At 60.2% G+C, this 20,916-nt stretch overlaps 1 protein-coding gene across 9 annotated transcripts in view; it reads right to left on the bottom strand.

Annotated features, from left to right (window-relative positions):
- Positions 1-20,916, bottom strand: part of ZMIZ1 (zinc finger MIZ-type containing 1) — a 221,228-nt gene that overhangs the window by 18,045 nt on the left and 182,267 nt on the right. For 7 of the 9 annotated variants that reach the window (XM_036337244.1, XM_036337252.1, XM_036337245.1 and 4 more), the window contains 6 exons: positions 14,505-14,649; positions 6,524-6,638; positions 5,359-5,576; positions 4,233-4,431; positions 3,061-3,351; positions 247-429 (listed from right to left, as the gene is read on the bottom strand). In XM_036337244.1, coding sequence (XP_036193137.1) covers positions 247-429; positions 3,061-3,351; positions 4,233-4,431; positions 5,359-5,576; positions 6,524-6,638; positions 14,505-14,649 — 1,151 coding nt within the window. The remainder of the gene's footprint in view (positions 1-246; positions 430-3,060; positions 3,352-4,232; positions 4,432-5,358; positions 5,577-6,523; positions 6,639-14,504; positions 14,650-20,916) is intronic. The other 2 variants (XM_036337248.1, XM_036337251.1) reach the window with 2 other exon arrangements.

Raw genomic sequence — 20,916 nt, 5'->3', positions numbered from 1 at the left:
TAATGAATTCAGGGTGCTTTCCCTTTAAAAGACGTATTTCCTTTATTGTTATTATCTTGGGTGTGCTGCAAGCAGTCAAAGGAGAAGGAAAACCATCCTCTGAGCCCGTGAGGAGAAGAACCAAGAGAAGTTAGCCTGGCCTCTGGTCACTACATGCAGAGCTCCGGGCAAGGACACGTCCTGGTGACTTCAGGGGACACCCACACCTCGAAGACACGGTGGGGTGGGGGTGAGGGGGGGACTCACCTTGTAATACTGCCCCATGTTGACCGTGGGGGGCGGGTACTGCCCGGAGCTCGGCTGGCTGGGCATCCTTTGCCCGGGGTAGTTGGGCGAGGTGAGCGGCCGCGGGGGGTTGGGGGTGGGGTACTGGCCTGGCTGTGTGGGGAACTGGCTGTTTGGTCCGTATTGCTGGTTTCCATAGTTGGGCTGTGGCAGCAGAGAAAGCGGGAACCCGTCAGTGTCTGGGAGCTGAGCTGCTGGCTGGGCTGCCAGGACCGCCCACCTCTCTCCACCCTTGTCCCTGCCGTTTCCCACCCTCGGAATCCCTCCCACCTGGAAAGGGAGGTGGAGCCGATGAGCTTGGGGCGCTTCTTGCCCAGACACGTGGGGACATTACATTCTGTCCATCTGGCCCTGAGCCGTCTTTTTCAAAGCACCGGGCCCTCTGAACTCTGGGGGTACGGCTAAAGCCTCTCGTTAACACCACTGTGTGGGGGCTTGATTCTACAGCCCCCTTGGGCGTCTCTCTCCTGGTGCTTGGTATGTGACGGGCACACAGACCACAGGCTGCGCCTCCGGGAGGTGACCCACCCTGCATCTGAGGCTGTCGGAGGGCAATGTCCCCACACCCCACGCCGTGTGGAACACACTGTTCAGTTCTGGGCCATCCGCGCAGAAGTCAGGAGACCAGGGTGGCGAAGGGCTAAGAAAACCCTCTCAGGGGAGGCACTTGGAAGGGGAGGGGAGGGGAGAGGAGAGGAGAGGAAAGGAGAGGAGAGAAGAAGAGAGGGCTCCAGAGAGGGGGAGGGACAGGCAGGGGCACGGTCCTCGGAGAGCTATGAGGTGCACATGCCATTTCTGCCCATGCTGGCCTCCACCCTCCAGTCCCCTTCCCATCAGTAAGATCAAGTGGCCCAGCCATTATGTCCTGCAGAGCCAGTGCTTTCTCTTTCCCTGGTGTTGAAACCCCTTGTCCATTCATTGTCTCTCTTGCCCTCTGGCCTCAGAGGTCTCGGAGACGCTCTGTCCCAGGGCCTGGCACAAAACAGGCCCTCAATAAACACTCGCTCAAGGACTGAAGGAAGGACCGGATAAAGCACAGAGGTGGGAGGCGTCTGCAGTGCTGAGGAACTCTAACTCCGTGCTGTGAACGTGGCTCTGCGACGGCGAGGTCCCAGCCACATCCCTGGAGGCTGCGCCTGTCCCCCAGGCTGGAGAAGGGATCCTGTATGGGACAGGGGCCCTGACTCAGCCCCACCCCAGGAGCCCAGCAGTTCACAGACTCTGGGGGGTGTCAGTCAAGCTGATGTCAGCTTCCCGGACAGGGCCAGCCTGTGCTAGCTGTGCCACCCAGTGCCACAGCCCAGAGTCAGGTACTTTGCACTGGGTCACCCCAGCGTTCTAGGGAGAAGATGATCTAGTAAAAAGAATCAAGAGCCTCTGGTGGGCCCTGCTGCGGCAGGACAGCAGGGAACGGGGCACTGAGGCAGGCTCTGGGCCGATGTCAGGCTGATGACCAGGAAGCCCCAGCCTTTTCCAGGGACAGCTCCTTGGGTGCTAGCAGCCCTGCTGGCTGGGCTACGGAGGCCCCTGTGGCCCAGGCAGTGGGGATGACAGGAGTTTGAGCACACAGAGTGCTGAGAGGGCTGAGCACGGGAGTGAGGCCAACAGCGCGAGGTCCCCTGAGAACAGCCAAGATCTTGGGGGCCAACTGCCTCCTCTGGCCCCTTCCTGAACTGGTGCCAACCTGAAGCCATGTCAGGGCCTGGCCCAGGCTCCTGGGTGTTTTTGGAGATCCCTGACCCCTCCCCGAGAACTCAGGATAGCTCACCAGTGGCCCAGCCACCTGCTAGCCCAAGCTAAGGTGGACGCCGAGGAACCCCACGGACCTTGAAGGGACTTACGGCCTTAGGGCTTTAAACTCACTGTGAGCCCCGGCTGAAGGCCAGAGTTCCGAGACAAAGGGGTGAAGCTGACCTGGGACTGGGCACACAAGCTGAGTGCTGGGGAGACGCTCAGAAGGGCTCTGTCCAGGGGAGGCATCAAGGCAGGCTTCCTGAGGGCTGTGTGCCAGCCCAGGGTTCTGGGATCCCCGTGTCTTCTGCAGCTGACCAGACAGGCCACTTGCTACCAGCCCGTGGTCTGAGTGCTCCCTGCAGGCCTGGGGACACCCCCAGAAGGCCTTCCTTCCCTGACCTCACTTGGAGCCCCATGTGGGTCCCTGCTCAGACCTGTCTTTCCTGCTGAAGCCTCGGATCCCAGAGGCAGGAGGTGTGCATCTGACCTGTAGAGCAGCTGACTACGGACGGAAACACGCTGTCTGCCTTGCAGCCTCCTCTCCGATGTGGCCAGTCTTTAACGCTTACAGGCTGTTGTCTCCCCTCTAATGCTTGGAGGGAAGTGGGGGAGCCCTGGTGCGGGCGGGAGGCTGTGGGCCTATGGAAGTGTAGTTCCTTCCAGTGTCCCCGCTACCGCCCACACGAGACAAACACGAACGCTGACAGAGGCCACGGCTCGCCGGGCCCTCCCACGCCAGCCCAGGGCGAAGCTCCTCGTCTCCTCACTCAAGTCCCACAAGCAGCCCTCGGAGGGAGGCTGAGCGCCACCGCCTTTTCCAGGTGACGAGGCTGAGCCTCAGGGAGGACTTGCTCAAGGTCTCCCAGCGGGGAAATGGCAGAGCTGGGCTTAAACCCAGGAGCCCCTGACTCCTCGGGCTCTAGCTTTTGGGCCAGGTTTTCCAAGGGGGTCAATCCCTTTCCAAGGTACTTCCCACAACTTCAAGCCCCAGGACGCTCCCTCCTCCATTCCTGCCCACCACCTGCCTGCGGTCACACTCACCTCTCCTGGGTATGGCCTCTTTATGCTCTGAATGGGAAGGGACTGGGGCCGGGGGCCCGGGTAGGTCTGCTGGGGCATCCGCTGCCCATGTGTGCCAAAGGGGCTGATGCCTGGCGGCCGGGGCTGGTTCATGCCCATGGGAGGGCCGCTCATCCCGGAGGGTGTCATGCCAGCCGCCATGCTTGCAGGGTTCATGCTGCCCCCCATGGAGGCAGGCCCCCGTGGCCCGGGCTGGTTCATGAATTGGCTGTTATACGCCTGGGTGGGACCCATCTGGAAAGAGGAACAGACCTTCAACGGGAGAAGAAGAAAAAAAAAGAATAAAATGCCACATGCATTGAAAGTGCAGGGAGGGAAGGGGAGGGAGGTGGGGGGCTTGGGATGGGGGGCACTTTCCGGTGTGGTTGCCACTGGGGACCAGGCCCCTAGGAGCAGCCAGCCTCCTGGGCTCACTGCTGCCCTCTGCAGACCGCACAGGAAAGATGCAGCCCGAGGGGTTAGGGGTGGGGCATGGCCACTCCAATGCACAGGCAGCATTCCCAGGGAGGCAGGCAGGAAATGGGTAAGAGGGTGCGGGGCGGGCAGGACGTGGGAGGATGGAGGCGGATGAGGATGGAGGCAGGAGCCCCTTTCCTGGAAGCCCTGGGCCCACCCTTGGTCCTTGGCCAACGGAGATACACCCTCCATCCAGATGTGACCCAGTTCCTACCTCAGCCCACCAGCCCTGCTGTCTCACCCCTGCACCTGTCCTGCATTCCTGTGGGGGCTGCCCCCTCCTCAAACCCCACCTCGTCCTTCTGAAGGTCAGGAGGGCAGAGCTAGGACCTGGGCGGGATTTACAGATGCTGACTAGGAGAGCAATGGCCCTCAGAGGCACCCAGAGATAAGCTGGTGACAAGGCTGTGCTAGACACCGAGCCCTCTTTGGTGAGGAGGGGCCCAGAGAGCAATATGGAACCTCTGCCCACATGCAGACACACTCTACACCCAACCAGACACATCCACACCCTAACACAACCTCCATGTGCTCCCACGAAAACCCAATGTACCCCGACACCATCAGCTCCCTCAGCATACACAGCTCCACGGGCACCAACACCCCAATTCTGACACCAGGGAGCTCTCTGCAGGGCTGGCTGGGCGAGACTGGACCAGGACTAGAGGGGCCCTTACCGGTCCATATTGGTTTATATCCTTATTCTGCGTCTCCTGCAAGGCTGCCACAGTGGCAGTGGCTGTGGCCGTGGCCGTGGCTGCGGCTGCTGCCACTGCAGCTGCGGCGGCAGCGGCGGCCGGCTGACTGAAGTCAGCAGGCGGCCTGGTGTGCGGAGGGATGCCCATGCTTGTGGGGGCGTTAGGACCCCCGGGGTAACTGCAAGGGAGAGAAGGGGAGAGTTAGACATGCCTGCGCTGGGAGGGAAAGGATGGGGCCATTCCAGGCCTCCTGCCCTCTGCTCACGAAGCGGGAGGTGTCTAGACTCAGCCCAGAGGGGACAGGGGCCTCTTGCGGGTCGGCAGCCATTCATGCCACTTGGCGACCACCGAGCTGCTGTGTTCCTGGAGCCCTGGCTCGACGTGGCTGATGCTCACTGCCCTGTGCATTAAATCACTGCACCTTGCCCGCCCTGCTGCTCAGCCCTGGAGGAGGATGTGGAATCTCAGAGAGCCCTCCAGAGGTGGATGGGCTGGCGATGCAGCTTCAGGTGCGTATGGCACCTGCGTTGAACCACCTGCTGCGCTGGTACTCGGCAGGGCTGCCATCAGCCCTGGGAGCTGGGGAGGGGTGAGGTCAGGGAGGTGGTCTTGGACAGAGCAGGGCAGCAAGAGGAGAAATGGGGCACCTCCACCCCACCCATGTGCCGGAGCACCTTCCGGGGGGCTCCTTGCCCTCTCCCTCTTCCTGTGAACCGGGGACTCTCAGCCTCTGCACAGCTCGGCCTCTGTAAGCAGCAGGCAGGGCGGAGCTCCCATGCCCGTCTGTAGCTGCCCTTGAACTCCCCTGAGCCAGCTTTCAGTGTCTTCCAACTTGCACAGGCGTGAGGAGGAAGCACATTTTGAGGAATGGGGTCCTTCTATCCCCATGGGCCTGGTGGCTGTCACAATGCCACCCAGCTGCTGTGGGCCAGGGATCAGCGGCCCGAGAACGAGGGACAATGATGTCCCTTCATCTGATGGGACGGCTGGGGGCAGAGGTGCCTGGACTCATCCGCCCTGCAGGCCAGGAAGCGTGGCACTGGGACTTAGGTCGGACTCTGCTTGGATGAGGGGAAGAGCAGGTGCCCGGCGCTCTGAGGCTCACCTGGCCCCGAAGCCGCCGCTGCCGGGGTAGTTGGGCCGGCCGTACATGCCCTGCTGGATGTAGGGCTGTGCGGGACCCGCCTTGGCCGAGAACTGCTGCTGCTGCCCAGCGAACTGGGGGGAGTTGAGGCCGGGGTTGCTGGTGGTCATGCCCGACGCCATGGGGTTGCCGCCTGGGTTCATGGGGTTGTTGGCATTGGCCATCGGGTTCCCGAGGACCTGTGGGCAGAAAGGGTGGCTGTCACCCGAGGGAGTAGCCCCAGGTGACATGGGGAGAAAAAAGAAGAAACGGGGAAAGGGCGGTGGAGAAAATGAAGCAGAGGGAGGGCAAGAGAGGAAAAGGAGAATAAAGGGGGGCATTTATTGTGCCCAGAGTGCACGATGATCAGAGGAGTAACCCAGCCAGAAGCAGGCAGCAGAGAGAACCTCGGCCAGCGGGGAAGCGAGGAGCTGGGCCTGCACCGGCAGGTGGGGAAGCAAAGGGGCCCGGACGCCCAGAGGGTGGCCACGCAGAGGCCCTGGTGGCTGCCATGTGACAGCAAAGAGAAGCCCAACTTGCCAGCGACGGAGGACAGCAGAATCCTGGCCAAGGGGCCCCTGTGGCCCGAGACCACAGGTGAGTCCCTCCAGGGTGCAGTAGCCCTGAGCCGGCCTCATGGCCATGGTAGGGACCGGGGCTGGGCGGGCAGAGAGGAAGGAGTGGAGAAAAGAGGAAGGCATGAGAGTGGGGGGCAGGGTTGACTAGGGATTTGTCACAAGTTTAGGCTTCACGTTTTGCTGAAATCTAAGCAGGTCCTCCAGGGTCAAAGACCCCAGATGTTGGAGCCCTGATGCCATTAACACTCAGGAAGTCCTTCCGTTTACCCAACCAAGGAACCGCGCGGGCCGGGGAAGAAGCCCTGTGGTCCGTCCGTGAGATGAAAGCTACTCCCCCAGGAAGGCCCCAGGAGGGGGCAGTGCCCAGGGCCTGATGCTGCCCTCCTGAGGCAGGTGTGAGCCCATCCTGGGTGGAGGCATGCCCACGGCTGGGTGTGCCCCGTACACTGGTCTTCCAGCTGGGCAGAGCCTGGGATAGCAAGGAAGGCTGGCCTGTGACCCGCGGGCCCCAGGGCTCGAGGGATGGTCCCACCTGGAGGGGCTATGATGGGGGCAGGACAGGCTCTTACCTGGCTCTGGGATGTGTTGGTCACTCCCCACACCGTGGTGACCACGGAGAGGGAGCCGGGAGGCTGGTTGGTGTTCTGCTGCCAGGGGACAGGGTCGTAGGGGAATGACCCATCACTGCAAAGGGAGACAGAGGGGTTCTCAGGGGCTGCGGACACTGAGCAGGACAGGGCGTACCCACCACCCGCCATGCTCTGCGGCTCCCAGCCAAGCCTGGCAGTTCTGCATCCCCAAGGCCTGGCACGGAGGCCGGTGCAGGACAGGTGTACCTCAAATGGTGACAGACTGCCAGGGTGGCCACCTCTCCTGACACCCCAGCACCAAAGAGGTGCCGCCCCCAGGCTGTCTGTCTCACCCGAGCCTGAAGTCCACAGGCCGCACTATGGAGGAGGAAGACAGAGACCTGCAGGCTGACTCTCAGCGCCCCCTGCAGCCACGATCGGATCTCAGGGGCTGTCTAGAACCATCTCTCACCCCCCTGCACCAGCTTCCCCTGGGAACTTCCCGGGCCCTTCTCAGAAAAGGCCAGAAGGCCCCAGGCTGAGTGCTGGCTCTTCCCCTTCCTCCCGGGCCCTCGTGGGGGGCTGCCTGCCCAGGCGGCCCACGTGGCCGTTGGAAGGTGCTTCCTCTGTCACTTTCTTCCCTCCAGAGCACAGGTCTCAGCCACCTCTCCCACCGCCTCTGTGCACACCCGCCACGCTACGCGCTCCGGCACCTGAGACCTGGCCACAGTCAGAGGCTTACAATTGCCCCCATGTTACCAGGCAAAGTCCAAACGGACACTGCGAAATGACCTACCCTGACCACGTCCCACCGGGCTTCCCGCCTTGGCTCCCTCCATCCCGGAACACACCCCCTGCTGTTCCCATGTCTTCCCAGTCACCTCGCTAGGCCCAGCAGGACCCACCTTATTTGGTGACATCTCTCGAGGAACCACCAAACACCAGAAGCCAGGGCCTAACCTCAGGCCCTGCCCTACAAACAGTAAGTGCTCAATAGTGGCTTCCTTTTATTAGCGGCCATGGTGCAGGCGGAGAGTGAGGCCCAGCAGACCCAGAGAGAGGGCTGGCAGGGTCCCAGCCCCGGGGGTGCCAGGCTGGGCTGCCTCGTCCCTCAGCGACTCCTGCACCGACGCTCTGGCACCTTGCACACAAGATGCATGGCCCCGGGAAGGACAAAAGGCAGAGCACTCAATTGGGGTCCCACCTCGGCCCACGGTATTCCGGCGGGAATGAGGCCTGCAAGGTGGCACTACTGGGTACGTGGGGGGAGCAGCTCTGGAGGAGGGTGGCATGGCAGAGGGCATCTCATGCCTCCATCTCGCTTGTGTCTTCAGAAAGTCAGCAGAAGACAAAGACCTTCACTCACACCCGGAGGTCAGGACTTCCAGGAGGGATGTTGTCCTGTGCCACAGGCACGGAGGGCTGCTGGGGGTCTTGTACCCGCTCCTTGCCAGGTGGAGCCCTTGGCAGTGTGGGTGGAGTCGGGTGGGTACCCTGCAGAGGTGCTCTGGCTGAAGGGCAGGACCGTGTCACTATGTGTCCATGCTTGCTCTTCCCTTGCTTGGCCCGGGCTTCCTTCTTGTCTCTTGCTCACCAGTCATTCCCTGGCGGGCCTGTCCCGGCCTCCTGGTGTGAGAGCAACCCCACTCCATCCCCTCTCCTCTTGCCCTGCCTCTTTCGGTAGCCTGGGTCCAAGTGCTGGTCCTGACCCTTCCTGGCTCAGGGACCTGGGGCACGTTTCCGAGACTGATGCATTCCGCATCCTCATCTGTAAAAGTGGGCCTGAGAATGGCGCCCTCCGCCACCCCCACCCATCGTGTTCCAGATGCTGGTCATGAAACACGATCGGGTTATGACATCAAACGGGGCTGGGGAAAAAGAGGGACCAACACAGCAATCGAGCGAGGTCATTGGTAAGCCTGAATGCTGTCCTTGACCTTATGTCTTGGTTTCAGTCAGTCCAGATGCGCCCTCCCAGGGCAGGTCAGGGTGTGATGTGCACGTTCACTGTGGGTCAGGTGGGCTCGAACAGCACAGGCCTTGGCCGTGCGCCCGCGGTGAGTCAGAGGAGAATGCAGACGGAGGCTTTCTGAGCTGGAAAGTGACCCAGACTCAGGCGTACTCATGACTCCTGGGGAAAACAGCGGGTCGAGAACGGGGAGAGGAGCTGCTCTCAGGGACCGGCCCTCCTGCCTGCTCCCTACTGGCCAGGCACCCACCGAAGGGGTCCTCGGAGAGGGGCCGAGGCCCAGAGGCACAGGCCACAGGGGACAGACAGCTCACAGTACACACACCTGGGGGTGCCGACGGGGGACCCAGAGAACCCGGGCGGGAGGAGAAGCACAGGAAAGTGAGCAAGGCGCCCGGGCCGGAAAAACCTCTGCTCCCCAGGCCGAGGTCCCCGGCCTTTGCGACTGCCTGCTGGGAAGTACCTCCCTCCTCTGTCCATATCTGGCTGCCATTCAGAGGGCGGCCAGAGCGCCTGGGACCCGAGAGCCCCACTCTTGGTAATCCTGCCCACGACAACGAGGAAGCCGCTGGACCCCCTCTCACGCGGGGCCTCTGTCCTGGGTGTGGTTGGATGGAACTCAGGACCCCCAGCCACTGCCCAGAGCACAAGCCGGGTCTGTCCTCTCTCCCTCCAGGTCTCCTGCCCCACAGGCTCTACCCGCGGGCAGGCTGACGTCCGCCATGGCACCTGCAGGTTGAGGAAGTGAAGCCGGGCGAGCCCCAGAGGCCAGCAGCTGCTGCCTCACCACCTCAGAGGGGAGGCCCCTGCTCACCAGGATCCTTCACAGGCCCACAAACAGCTCCGACTGCCTGCCTGCCGCTCTGTGGGTGGGCCTTGTGGGCGGAAACCGGCTCCTTCCTGTTTCGCCCCCTCTACCCCAAACTTGGTGAGAAGCAAACTTAGCCCATGTTCCCAAACTGGGCATTCCGCCGTCTGGCTGGTAGGCTCCCCCAGAGCCCAGGCGCACACCAGTGGGCAAGCGTGTGTATGAGGGACACGTATGTGTGCATACGCACGAGCCCCGCTGGCAGGCTGCTGTGCACACCGGGGGAGGAGACGGGCACACACACAGGGGTGGTCTCGGGGACTCGCTCGCCTCCACTTGCACCTGCTGCAGAAGCAGAAGTGGCAGCCGCACCAACACGGCTGTGACTCATCTCCTGGGCAGACAGCTCCTGCTGTCACAGCGAAGACTCTCGCCCCCACAGGCGCGGCACTCAGCCCTGCCGATGCCATTGCCCAGGCCCAGACATCACCACTGGGGCTTGCCCAGTCCCTGTGCCCAAGGATCAGGGACAAGCCAGGCTCCTGGGCCCTACAGGATGAGAGGGGGCCCAGGGTGACAAAGATAAGAGTGTGTGTGTGTTTGTGTGTGTGTGTGTGTGTGTGTGTGTGTAGGGGTGTCCCGAGGCTCCTTTCCTCCCTCTGGCAAGTCCTATTTCACCAGCAGATATGCCCAGCCCAGGCCAGAGGTCCTTGGCCTTTCCCCGCTGCCCACTGGGCAGAGGGAGGCCTGAGCCCCCAGGATCCGAGAACCCCACGCCTAGTAATCCTGCCCAGCTCTGCACATCCTTGATCCAGCCAGACCCGGCCTCATGTCTGAGCTGCCCCAGCCACAGCCCTGCAGCCAGAACTGCCTCAAATCCCGTTCCTCCTGCAGAGGCACCAGTGCCAGGAGCCGCGTGCAATCTCAGCGGTGTTCCCCTGCCAAGCGCCTTCTAACACAGGGGGCAGCTAGCTGCTTTCCCACCTCTGTACCTCTTCCCAGATGGATGCTTCGTCCCTACCCTGAGAAATGCCACTCATCCTCTCCAGGCTCCTCCTCCAAAGGCCACTTTCTTCAGGAAGCCCTGGCCATGTCCACTCACTCTTCCTGCTTTTGGGGTGTGCACGAGCCCCCCTGTCCAGGAGCCCGAGTTCTCGGGCTCCCTGTTCCTGGCAAGATGCCTTCCCACCCGCACAGGATTGAGGAGCCCTTGCTAATCAAAGTGCCAGGGAGAAACAGCACCGACCGTGTTCATCATCCGAGGGCAGCTGGGGATGAACGAAAGTGTCCGTGCATTAAGTTTGACTGCCGACCACCTACACGTGCTTGTGGCCAGAGGCACCTGCACCCAGGAAGTGGGCGGTCCTGCCCTCCAGAAAGAGGGACAGAGGGAGGTGAACGAAGCCACTACTCTCTCTGTGCCTCAGTGTCACCTGTAAAATGGGTATGGTAACTGCCCCTCCCTCCAGAGGTTGTCATGGGGATTAAGCGAGCCCACATGTGCAAGGCAAAATGACTGACTCCAGCACATCTCGGCACCCCAAAACCGTTGGCTGCGGTTATTGTTGCTCTTGTTATGATGTATGTAGTGGCTTCTACATGCAGAGACAATGTGAAGTGACTTTCACTTAGAACTTGTTTAATTCCTTTAAGTGAGCTCAACGGAAGCATCTTTTAGGAGCAGAGAGTCACTGGGTCCCAGAGCTCAAGGGCTAGGGCACAGCGGGGCCCGCCCATCCCTCCATCTGAGGGGGCTTAGGATCCAGTAGGCAGAGCTGCCCCTACAAAGATGGCTACAATGCAAGGAGGCACGTGCAGCGAGGATGACCGAGAACAGGACAGCTTCGGGGGGCTTCCCGGGGCGTCATCTTTGGGAAGGCCCCCGCATGAAGGGACAGAGGATATGTAAAGTTTGGCCTCAAAGACAGGCTGCAGAGAAAACCCAAACAGTGTCCCAGGAAAACAACACTTTCTACATCACATCACTAGCTTTGGCCTGAACTCCGTTTACCGGCAAATGTTCAAGGGTTCTGACTTAACATTTTTGAGGTTGATATTCAAATGGCACAGGGAGGCCTTGCAGGACAGTGCTTACCCATCTGGGCTCTGAACTTAAACTTTTTGGGGAGTTTTGGCTTTGGTACTGGTGATTTCTATGATCTGGGGCATGTTACTTAAGTCAGTTTCAACTTTCTCATCTGTAAAATGGGACTAACACTCTCCTAGGATGAATCATACAAATACAGGTAAAGTTTAGCACAGTGCCTGGCAGACAGCCCCTGTTCAACTGTACTAACATTTTTCTCTCCCTTTCTCCAGCCTGACTGCCCTGTAAGTACCCATATTCACTTGATGATACACTGAAGGTGCTTGCAAGTTTTGCAAATATGCTACCCATGGGAGGAGGCGTTATTATCATTCCTGACTGTTGGACATATCTTCCACGCCTCTGAGGCTTTCCTTCGTGTTCCTCCGTCTTCCCTTTTCTATCTAGTGAACTCCTACCTCTACTTCAAAGCCCAGCCTGGATACTCTCTTTTGTGACTCTCCTAAACAGGACCAAGGGAATTTTCCTGGTTCCCTCAGCACCTTTTTCATAAATATTATAAAGAGCTCTTCACACTGCAGTTAGAGTAGATGGCTCATAGGTGTGTTTGCCAGCTCCATGGGCAGTGACTGGTGTTTGCTAAATGTGGGAAATGAGTCAAGCCCAGGAAGAGGGAGGGATGGTTACCTCCCGTGGCAGTGTCTGCAGGAGGGAAGAGGAGGAGGGCTGAGTTATTTCTTCCCCTGCACTTCTAACAGCCACTTTATTTGGGAGAAATAACGAATTCCGATTAAGGGCATTGTCAGACCCTAATGAATTTCCCCGATCCAGCTCTACTGGCCCTGTCTCTGTGCGAGGCTGTAGTGTTATCACTAATGAAACACAAGGCAGTGAGGAGCCAAAGCCCCCACCCGCTTTAATTTAGGGGAACCATTAACAGCGCTCTCCATCATCACAATTACTGGGGCTTCTTTCCTCCCTGCGGTGAAGCTGAGAGGAACTTGTGCAGCTAACTGCATATTGGAGGGCCTTAAATTTTTTTGAATAGGAAGGAGGAAAGGAAAAGATCCGTGCATTTTGGCAACCTGGAACTGATGGAGCAGGATTTATGAGTCCTTCAATCTCCCTTTCACTTACTGTTTCTTTCTTTTTTTTTAATTTTCTGGGGGCAAGAAGAAGGGTTAATTACAAACTGAGCTTTTAGGTAGGTGTGCAATAGCTAAAAATGAAAGTGGTGAAGGTGGTGTGATATGACCAAGGGAATTAGACCCCTTCTTTGTTAGCTGACCATGAATGACCACATTAGAGTCGATGTCACCAGGCTGGGGTTGGGAGAATAACAACTAGTCCAGTGGGCTCCCTGTGTGCAGGCCTGGTGACGAGCATGTAGGTCTTGTGCTGCTGCTTTTTCACTTCTATAGATGAGGAAACTGAGGCACAGAGAGGTTATGGAACTGCTCCAAAGTCACCCAGCTAGAAGATGGCAGAGCTGAAAGTCGACGCCCGGCAGCCTGGCTCCTGGGCCTATGCCCCAACCTGCTGCAGTGGGGAGCACCAGTGCCCTGCCTAGGTTCAAGGGGAGCACCAGTGCCCTGCCCAGGTTCAAGGGGAGCACCAGCACTCCGCCCCGGTCCAGGGGAGCACCAGTGCCCTGCGCAGGTTCAAGGGTAGCACCAGTGCCCTGCCCAGGTTCAAGGGGAGCACCAGTGTCCTGTCTCGGTTCAAAGGGAGCACCAGCACCCTGCCCAGGTTCAAGGGGAGCACTAGTGTCCTGCCCAGGTTCAGGGGAGCACCAGCACACTGCTCAGGTACAAGGGGAGCACCAGCACCCTGCCCAGATTCAGGGGAGCACCAGCAACACTGCTCAGGTACAAGGGAAGCACCAGCACTCTGTCCAGGTACAAGGGGAGCACCAGCACCCTGCTCAGGTCCAGGGGAGCACCAGTGTCCTGCCCAGGTACAAGGGGAGCACCATCACACTGCCCAGGTTCAACGGGAGCACCAGGGTCCTGCCCAGGAGCCTCTCCTCTGGGGGTCACTTGGAAGAGGTGGCACCCTTCAGCTGGAAGAGGTGGCACCCTTCAGCCTCAGAGTCTTCCCCAGCAATTTCGGGCTTTGATTGTAATCAAATTAAGAGTGAAACAAGATTTAGTAGGCTTTTAATTACCTTTGCAGCACTGATTTGCATACGAACAATGTGTCAATCACAAATGGCGTTTTAACCACTCATTAAAAATCCGGGAGCAAAAGGCAGAAATGCTTGCTGGCGTCAAGTCTGGGTCACAGTGCAGGGGCTGGGAGGGGTCCTGCTGCCTGGTTGCAGGCTGGAGCCCCTCCTGCCCTGGGCTGGCCTCTCCAGGCTGCCCTTCCCCTGGGCAGGGCTCTGCACCTCCGACAGCTCCGTGGTCAGGACCAAACAGGGAGCGAGTCCAAACGCTGCTTCCCAAACCCTAAGGCTCTACCCAAGCCTGTGGGTACTCAAGCTTCTTCCTGGCCACCGGCACCCTCAGGGCTGCCTCGGGGCCGCAGTGACCTGACCTTTTCTGACACCTCCTCAGGGTGGGCCTCGCCTGGAGGCACTGGCCCCAACCACAGCCTGGTGCTGTGGCGCCCACCTCTGCCCTCTGTGGCCTGTAACGGGCGTGACTGCATGACCTGAGCTACAGAAACCCAAGTCACAGAGTCCCCAAAACAGCCTGGGAATCCAAGCTTCCGGGCATTCCTCACCCTCTTCTGTCCGCTTGTCCTGAGAGCCCTCAAGCGGGACCTGAATCTTCAAACAGCCAGGACCTCCTAGCACCAAATCCTGAACATCCCAGCCCCACGCTCACCCGGCCCACCGGCTCCTTATGAAAAGGCAGAAGGAGCTTGCTTCCTCCACGCCACTCGGTACAGTGTGGAGGAGGATGGTCAGACCGGCGCTGATCTTCCCGGTGAAAGTGCAGTTCACCCTGAACAGCGTGGGCTTGGACTGCGCGGGTCCACTGACAGGGATTTTTCAACCGACCTGCGCAGTCCAAGGCCGCCTTATGCAGGCTGCCCCCGAGCAGCCTCCCAACTGTCAGCCTGGCCACCTTCCTCCTCCTGAACCTCGAGGCCAAGCCTGCCTACCACCCAAGCAGCCCCTGGCCCAGCCCTGGGGACACTGCCCTCTCACCTGTGCGACAGAGTGGGTTTCATGGAGCTCATGGAGTTGAGGGGGGGCTGCATGGGGAGTTTCCCGGGGGGGTCGCTCTGGCGGCTCTTCTGATGTCGCAGCAGCAGCAGGCGGCCGAGCTCCTCGCACCAGGAGGACAGCAGGGCTGCAAGGACAGAGAGGACGATTAGTGTCACCTCGGCCACCACCGTGACGTGCCCGCCCCACCTCGCTCTCCCAGTGTTAGCAACGCTCCCCACTTTTGTGTGACACCAGGAGGGTCACTAAGACTGCACAGGAGGCCTCAGTGTTCTCACCTGTAAAGTGGGACTAACACCCCCCTGAAAAGCTTCTGTGGCTGTAGGAGCAGCTCAGAGGGGGGCCGATTTCAATGGGAAAGAAGAGAGGCAAGATGGTGGAGGGGACGGCAGAGACGATGCCAAGGGGAGACCAGGGGGAGCCAAACAGCACGGCCAGCCGCCCCCAGGCGTCTCAGTGAAGCCCACCCCCAGACTTTGGACAAGCAGCTCGACGTGGCTTCGCCCCATGGGTGGAGCCCAAACCACAGGCTGAAACAAAGCCCAGAGCCTTCCTGGAGCCTGCGGACAAGCCCAGGAGTGCCTGCACCATTCTCCATGGAACCCCTCCCGACCATGGGCTCCCCTGAGCAGGTGTGCGCACAGCTTCGGTCACAGCTGAGACTGGCCCTGCGCTGCTGGCACAAGGCTGGAGAAGAGAGAGGACTCCCAGGCCAGAGGGCTGCCCAGGGGTGGGGTGGGTTGGGAGCTAAGCCAGAGTCTCCCAAGGGCACCAGAGGCAGGAATGCCTGGGAAGCCTCCACATCCAGCCTTAGAGACGCCTTGAAAACCAAGAGCAAAGCAGCTCTAATTAAGAGGGTAGGAAAGTGCCCATTTTCTTTCATCTGTCACTGTCCCATGTGGCCACCAGGGGCCAAAAGCACCCTCAAGGTCAGCATGTCTGGTCAGTCTTTCCAAAGTGCAAGAGCGAGCGAGGTCTGGGGAGGGAGTGAGGAGTCAGGAGGGCTTGGCGGTCATCAGTTTGCTGTGTGACCTGAAGGAGCTGGCAGACCCTCTCTGGGCCTCAGTTTGCTTGCAGGGGAGAGGAGTGATGACTCTTGCCCTGATTTCCTCCCAGGGCTGTGGTGAGGAGATGGGGGAACTGCTGAGACTGTGCAGAAGCCACCGGGAGGGCGGGGGGACCGCACCCTGGCCATGCCCCACTCCTGCCACGAGCACTTCACTCAGACTGGTCTGATAGCTCTGGAAAGAGTCAACCAGGCCAGGTGGCCAGGGACCTTTTGAACCAGGACTGCTTCAGCCACTTGGCTGGACAGAGTCCACTCCCTTATTTCCAGGGTCTCCCATCCGAACGCTGTGCAACACGCTTCTGTGGCCTTCCCTCGAATGCCCTGCATGATCCAGGATGTCAGCTACTATCCCCATTCTACAGACGAGATGACTGAGGCTCAGGCAGGCGAAGTCACTCGCTCCAGCAACCGGCGAGGGCCAGACACACAGTTGGTGCCCTTGCCCCAGTGACAGAGTCTAACATGGGGCCAGAATGTGGGGAGGAGAGGAAACCCTTCAAAAGGCAAACACCAAGCAGCATGGCCTCCAGCCCCTCGGACGGCATCGCGGGCCTCGGCGGAGCCCACCCTTTCCCATGTTCAGCCGGCACTGGGGAAAGATGCCCAGAGTGACTGGGCAGCTGCCAGTTCAAACCGCTCAGAACCTGAATAGGGTCCCCCATCAGCAGGGCTGGGAACCATCTGAGACCTGCCAGGCTCTGGCCCTGCCTGTGGCCCAGACAAGCTCTATCAGGAGTGGGGAGCAAACGGGCCCAGCATTTGGGGAGCAGCGGGTCCTTTCCTCCCCCTCACTGAGTGGGCAGGGTCCAGGAGGCGGTTTTAGGACCAGCAGAAGCACTCTGCCCATCCAGTCCTGCTGTGAGCTGCCAGGGAGAGAGGTGCCATGTCCCCATGGGCAGGCTGGGGCCCAAGGTCAAGGGAAGGGCAGTGGTTCTTACAGGGAATGGGGCAGAAAGGCGAGGCATCCCACCAGGGCTGCTGGGTATATCTTCTCAGCTGTGTGGGGCACAAACATGCCCGTGGGGGCCACAGTCCAGCGTATGCCCCCTCCCAGTAGAGTACCCGTGTCTCTCTCCAGGCCGGGGTGCCAATGGGCCAGCTATGTCTTAAAAGCTGTGTCCTGCCCCTTCCTGTGGGGCTCACCTTGCCACCACTGCACAGGGAGGAGAGGGCTGGAGAGAAGCCCCCTCCCTAGCCGGTGTCTGCTCAGAAACTGAGGCAAAAAGCCTCTAGAGTGGGCGCCCAGCACACGGCTGCCACAGCTGGGGGGGGGGGGGGGAGCAGCTATTCACAAACAGAAATGAATTTCTAGATTGCGCCATTCTTCTCCCAGGCCCCTAGTTACTGCTTCTTTGTGCGGGGGGCACTGGGCATCTGGAAACTCATTTGCACGCCAAGCACGAGGCGCTGGATCACAGCGATGCAGGGACTGCTCGGCTGCCAGCACAAAGGACGGCACAGATGGTGCGCCCGCTGCCCGCCCTGCCCTCCCGCCCTCCCAGCCCTCGCTCTTCCTGGGGGCCACCGAGCCGGAGCCGTGCAGGAGGCATTCAGAGCTTTCCTCCAATGACACCGGCCACCCTCCTGCTTGGTCAAGGACCGCCCTCATCTTCCTATCGCTAATGGAGTGTTTTCCTTAAAGGGGAGAAAATGCAGGGAGGCGGGTGGCGTGGTCGGGCTTAGGATGCTGTGACAGATGGGGTGTGTGCATCAGGCAGCCAGTGCACAACACAGATGCCAGGGCAGCCACGTTCCTGCAACTAAGAGGGACAAGACGGGGAGCGAGGAAGCAGCGCCCTCACCCCTGGGCCTGAGCACAGAGGCCCCCCGGGCAGACACGCGGCGGGGAGACGCATCCGGGCGGGGAGAGGCGCGCAGACGGACCCAGTGCATGCTGTCATCACGGCTTAAACCAACACAGGCTGTTCCGAGGCAAATGCTAGTGAATGACAGCGTGTGGGAATCTGCAGCCAGACAGGGAGTCTGGGCGCTGTCAGAGCCAGCAGGACCGGCAGACAGAGGCAGGTAGAGATGACACACACAGACAGACAGGCAGGGGGGTGGGTGTCCAGGGCTCCGGGAGTGTGTCTGCATGTGCCCAGGACCTGGCTGTCCTGCGTGTCTCTGCTCTGGGCACTTGCTGGACTGGGGAGGAGTACCGGGCACGAAGAGTCCCGGGGTGGGGAGGGCGGTGGGCAGGCCTGGTGTGGTGTGCACAGAGCATACCAGTCACGGGAAGAATTTCAGGGAGACACTGGCCGTGCAGGCAGGGTCAGGAGTGTTCCTCCGGCTGCACGGGGAGCCACCCTTCCCTCATCCTGTGAGCGCCACCACTGAGAACTACGTGACCTCGGGCAACTTAAAGAAGCGCTCTGGGCTTCAGTTTTTTGATCTGTTAAATGGGCACAACACGCATGCACACTCCTTAAGGCAGCGGTTCTCGACCTGTGGGTCGCGACCCCTTTGGCGGTGGAACGACCCTTTCACAGGGGTTGCCTAAGACCATCCTGCATATCAGATATTTACATTACGATTCATAACAGTAGCAACATTACAGTTATGAAGTAGCAACGAAAATAATTTTATGGTTGGGACACAACATGAGGAACTGTATTTAAAGGGCCAGAAGGTTGAGAACCACTGCCTTAAGGTTATTCTGCCATCTGAAGGACACTAACACGCATCACGTGGTTAAAACCGTGTCTGGTGCGTGGTGCACAGTTCTCGCAAGCGCTGCGCGAGGTCTCCGAGAGCAGAGGGCACATGTGCGTATGTGCTGTTCTCCACAGGCAGCAAGGTGCCTGTGACTGAGAGGAAGCCATCCCAGGCCCCTCCAGAAGGTGTCAAAGAAGCCCCGAGGGACACCAGTGCCACAGCACCCAGGAGAGGGAGGGGAGGGGAGGGGACCACAGAGGGCAGGCCGTGGGCAGCAGGGCTAAGAGCCCAGGCTCTGGAGTCCCACAGAAGGGACTTGGAAGTGTGTCCCGCCACTCAAGCGGCTTCACCATGTGGCGCTGCGATTTCCCCATCTGTGAAATGGGCTGAACAGAAGCTGCCCGCCTCAGCGAGTGCACCTGAGCCGGAATGACTGCTGTCAACCAACCGCAGGGGTGTCCGAGAACAGGAGGGAGGGTGGGCAGAGACCACAGCAGCCCCAGAAAAGCAGCCCCTCAATCCAACACCCACCGCCATACCATGTAACACCAGGAAAGCTGGGAGGCACCGCCTCTGGGATGGATCTGCAAGACCTGATCCCAGCTCTGTCTCTGCCACCCACGTGGCCCCTTCAGCAACTCATCTGACCGTCCTGTGCCTCGGTTTCTCTGTCTCTAAAGTGGGGTGGTGGTAACTCCATTCCCACGCATAGTTGTAAGGAGGAGCCAAGTCACCAGGACAGACGGGGCCTTGGCACCTCTGTGCACTCTGACCCCATGGCGGAGCACAGAGACACATGAACTGGGTGGTGTGAGCTCTGAATGTCACAGGTGTGTGTGTGGGGGGCCTCAGTGTGTGGGAGGCCCCGGCAGACGACGAGGACCCCCCGCAGCACTGTGAGTGGGGCGGGCAGGGCAGGCTCCTTAGGGTCCAGAATAGCCGCAACCCAGGCCCAGATTTCATTTGGCCCCATCTTGAGCCCTGGCCTTTAGCAGCCAAATTCCAGAAGGCCACATCCACAGGGGAAGCAGGAGTCTCGAGGGGTCAGTGGAAGGGAGAGGGGACTCCAGGGAGGGAGAAGACACGACGGCTGATCTCTGATGCTCCCACTGCCGACACATCTCTCCAGCCTGTCGAGGAAACCCCAAGGGACCCTGGGGTCCACTCCAGACCTGCCACAGACGTCAACAACGCCGGGCACCTGCCAGCAGCACGTGCCTCACGGCAGATGCTGTGCCCTGTGTGGTCTGCACCAGGGGGACAGGAAACAGTGGTGCCTGAGACCAGGGGCGGCACACCTTCTATTCCTGGGCTCCGGGAGATGGGTCTAGGGCCCTGCACCAGAGGACACCACGGCTAAGGCACCATGAGCTCCTCTGGACGAGAAATGAAAGTGAATGCTGGGCCCAAGAGTCAGAGGGGTGCAGGACGCAGGTCTGAGGGAAGGCACCATGGGGGAGCCCAAAGATCTTCCTGGCCACCGCCCTGGCAGCCCGCAGCCACTACAGTGTCCTTTAGGGACAAGAAACAACAACAACCAACAGATGGAAGAGTGAGGGCAGGTCTGCAGTGGAGCCCTGGGGAGAATTAGCCCTGGCCGGGCCCAGGTGTGCCCCCTTGGGGACAGTGACCAGCCTTGCATTTGCCTCTGTATCTGCAGCTTCCAGCAGAGCAGCCGCCCAGGCTGGGCTGACCAGATGGACCGGGGCCAGGGCAACATTTTCTCTGAGAGGCAGCGGATGGAGGAGCCTGCATTCCCGACGTGGGAACTGCGGGGCTCCAGGTAGGGAGGTGGAGCTGTGTTTTCTAGAGCAGCTCTTAGCCAGCGGACAGGGAACCGCTGGGGGTGGAAGGGAGACAGAGGCTGGGGTCTGAAAGCCAGAGCATCAAAGAGGAAGACAAGCTCACTGGGTAGGTGAGAGGCTGTCCCTCCCAGGCTGCACGCAGGCTTGGGAAGGGGCCAAAACCAGAGGCAGCCATGGTGGCCACAGGAAAAACAAGGCAGCTCCTCCCGTGAAGGCAAGCAGGGGGAGGCTAGCTGGCCTGGGATGCTCATTCCCAGTCAGGCCTGGGCATCAGGAAGGGGTGGAGTGGCAGTGGGCCAGCCAGGAGGATTAGCAAAGGTGCTGCCGCCTGGGGACGCCTCGCGCAAATGAAACAAAAGCGTGCTGTATCAAAGAGCACGCCAGCTGCTAACAGGCTGCTGCAGGACAGAGGAGCAGTGTGTGTGAGCGAGAGAGGAAGGGGCTTCCAAGACCCAGGATGGACAGGGCTTGGGTGCCCAGGAGGCGACCTGCCAGGCATGGCCCTCTCAAGCCGTGCCCTGGTGGAGGGGGGAGGCGAGTGGGGCAGAGAGGGGTGGAAAGAGGCCCCAGGAGCATGCAGCCGGGTTCACTGCCAGTGAAAAACACGAATGGCACTTTTTCAAATGCTTCCTCCCCATCCGCTTAAGTAAATCCATACAAACGGCAGCAGAGCACGGGGGTCCCATTCCCAGGGGGAAGTCTAGCCTGGCAGCTGGGGGGCCTCCTCGGGGAGTCAGGATGCAAGAACCAGGCAACCACGCTGGGCTCCTCCCTCTCCCCCTGCCTCCCGGACACAGGAGCCTGTGCCATGGCCACTGGATTCCCAGGAGCACCTCAGCCACCCCAGGCGATGCCCCTCCAGTGC

Source organism: Myotis myotis, unplaced genomic scaffold (genome assembly GCF_014108235.1).
Source record: "Myotis myotis isolate mMyoMyo1 unplaced genomic scaffold, mMyoMyo1.p scaffold_m19_p_15, whole genome shotgun sequence".
NCBI lineage: Eukaryota > Metazoa > Chordata > Mammalia > Chiroptera > Vespertilionidae > Myotis > Myotis myotis.
The sequence above is the reverse complement of the archived record's forward strand: the minus strand, read 5'-3'. Positions and strand labels throughout refer to the sequence as shown.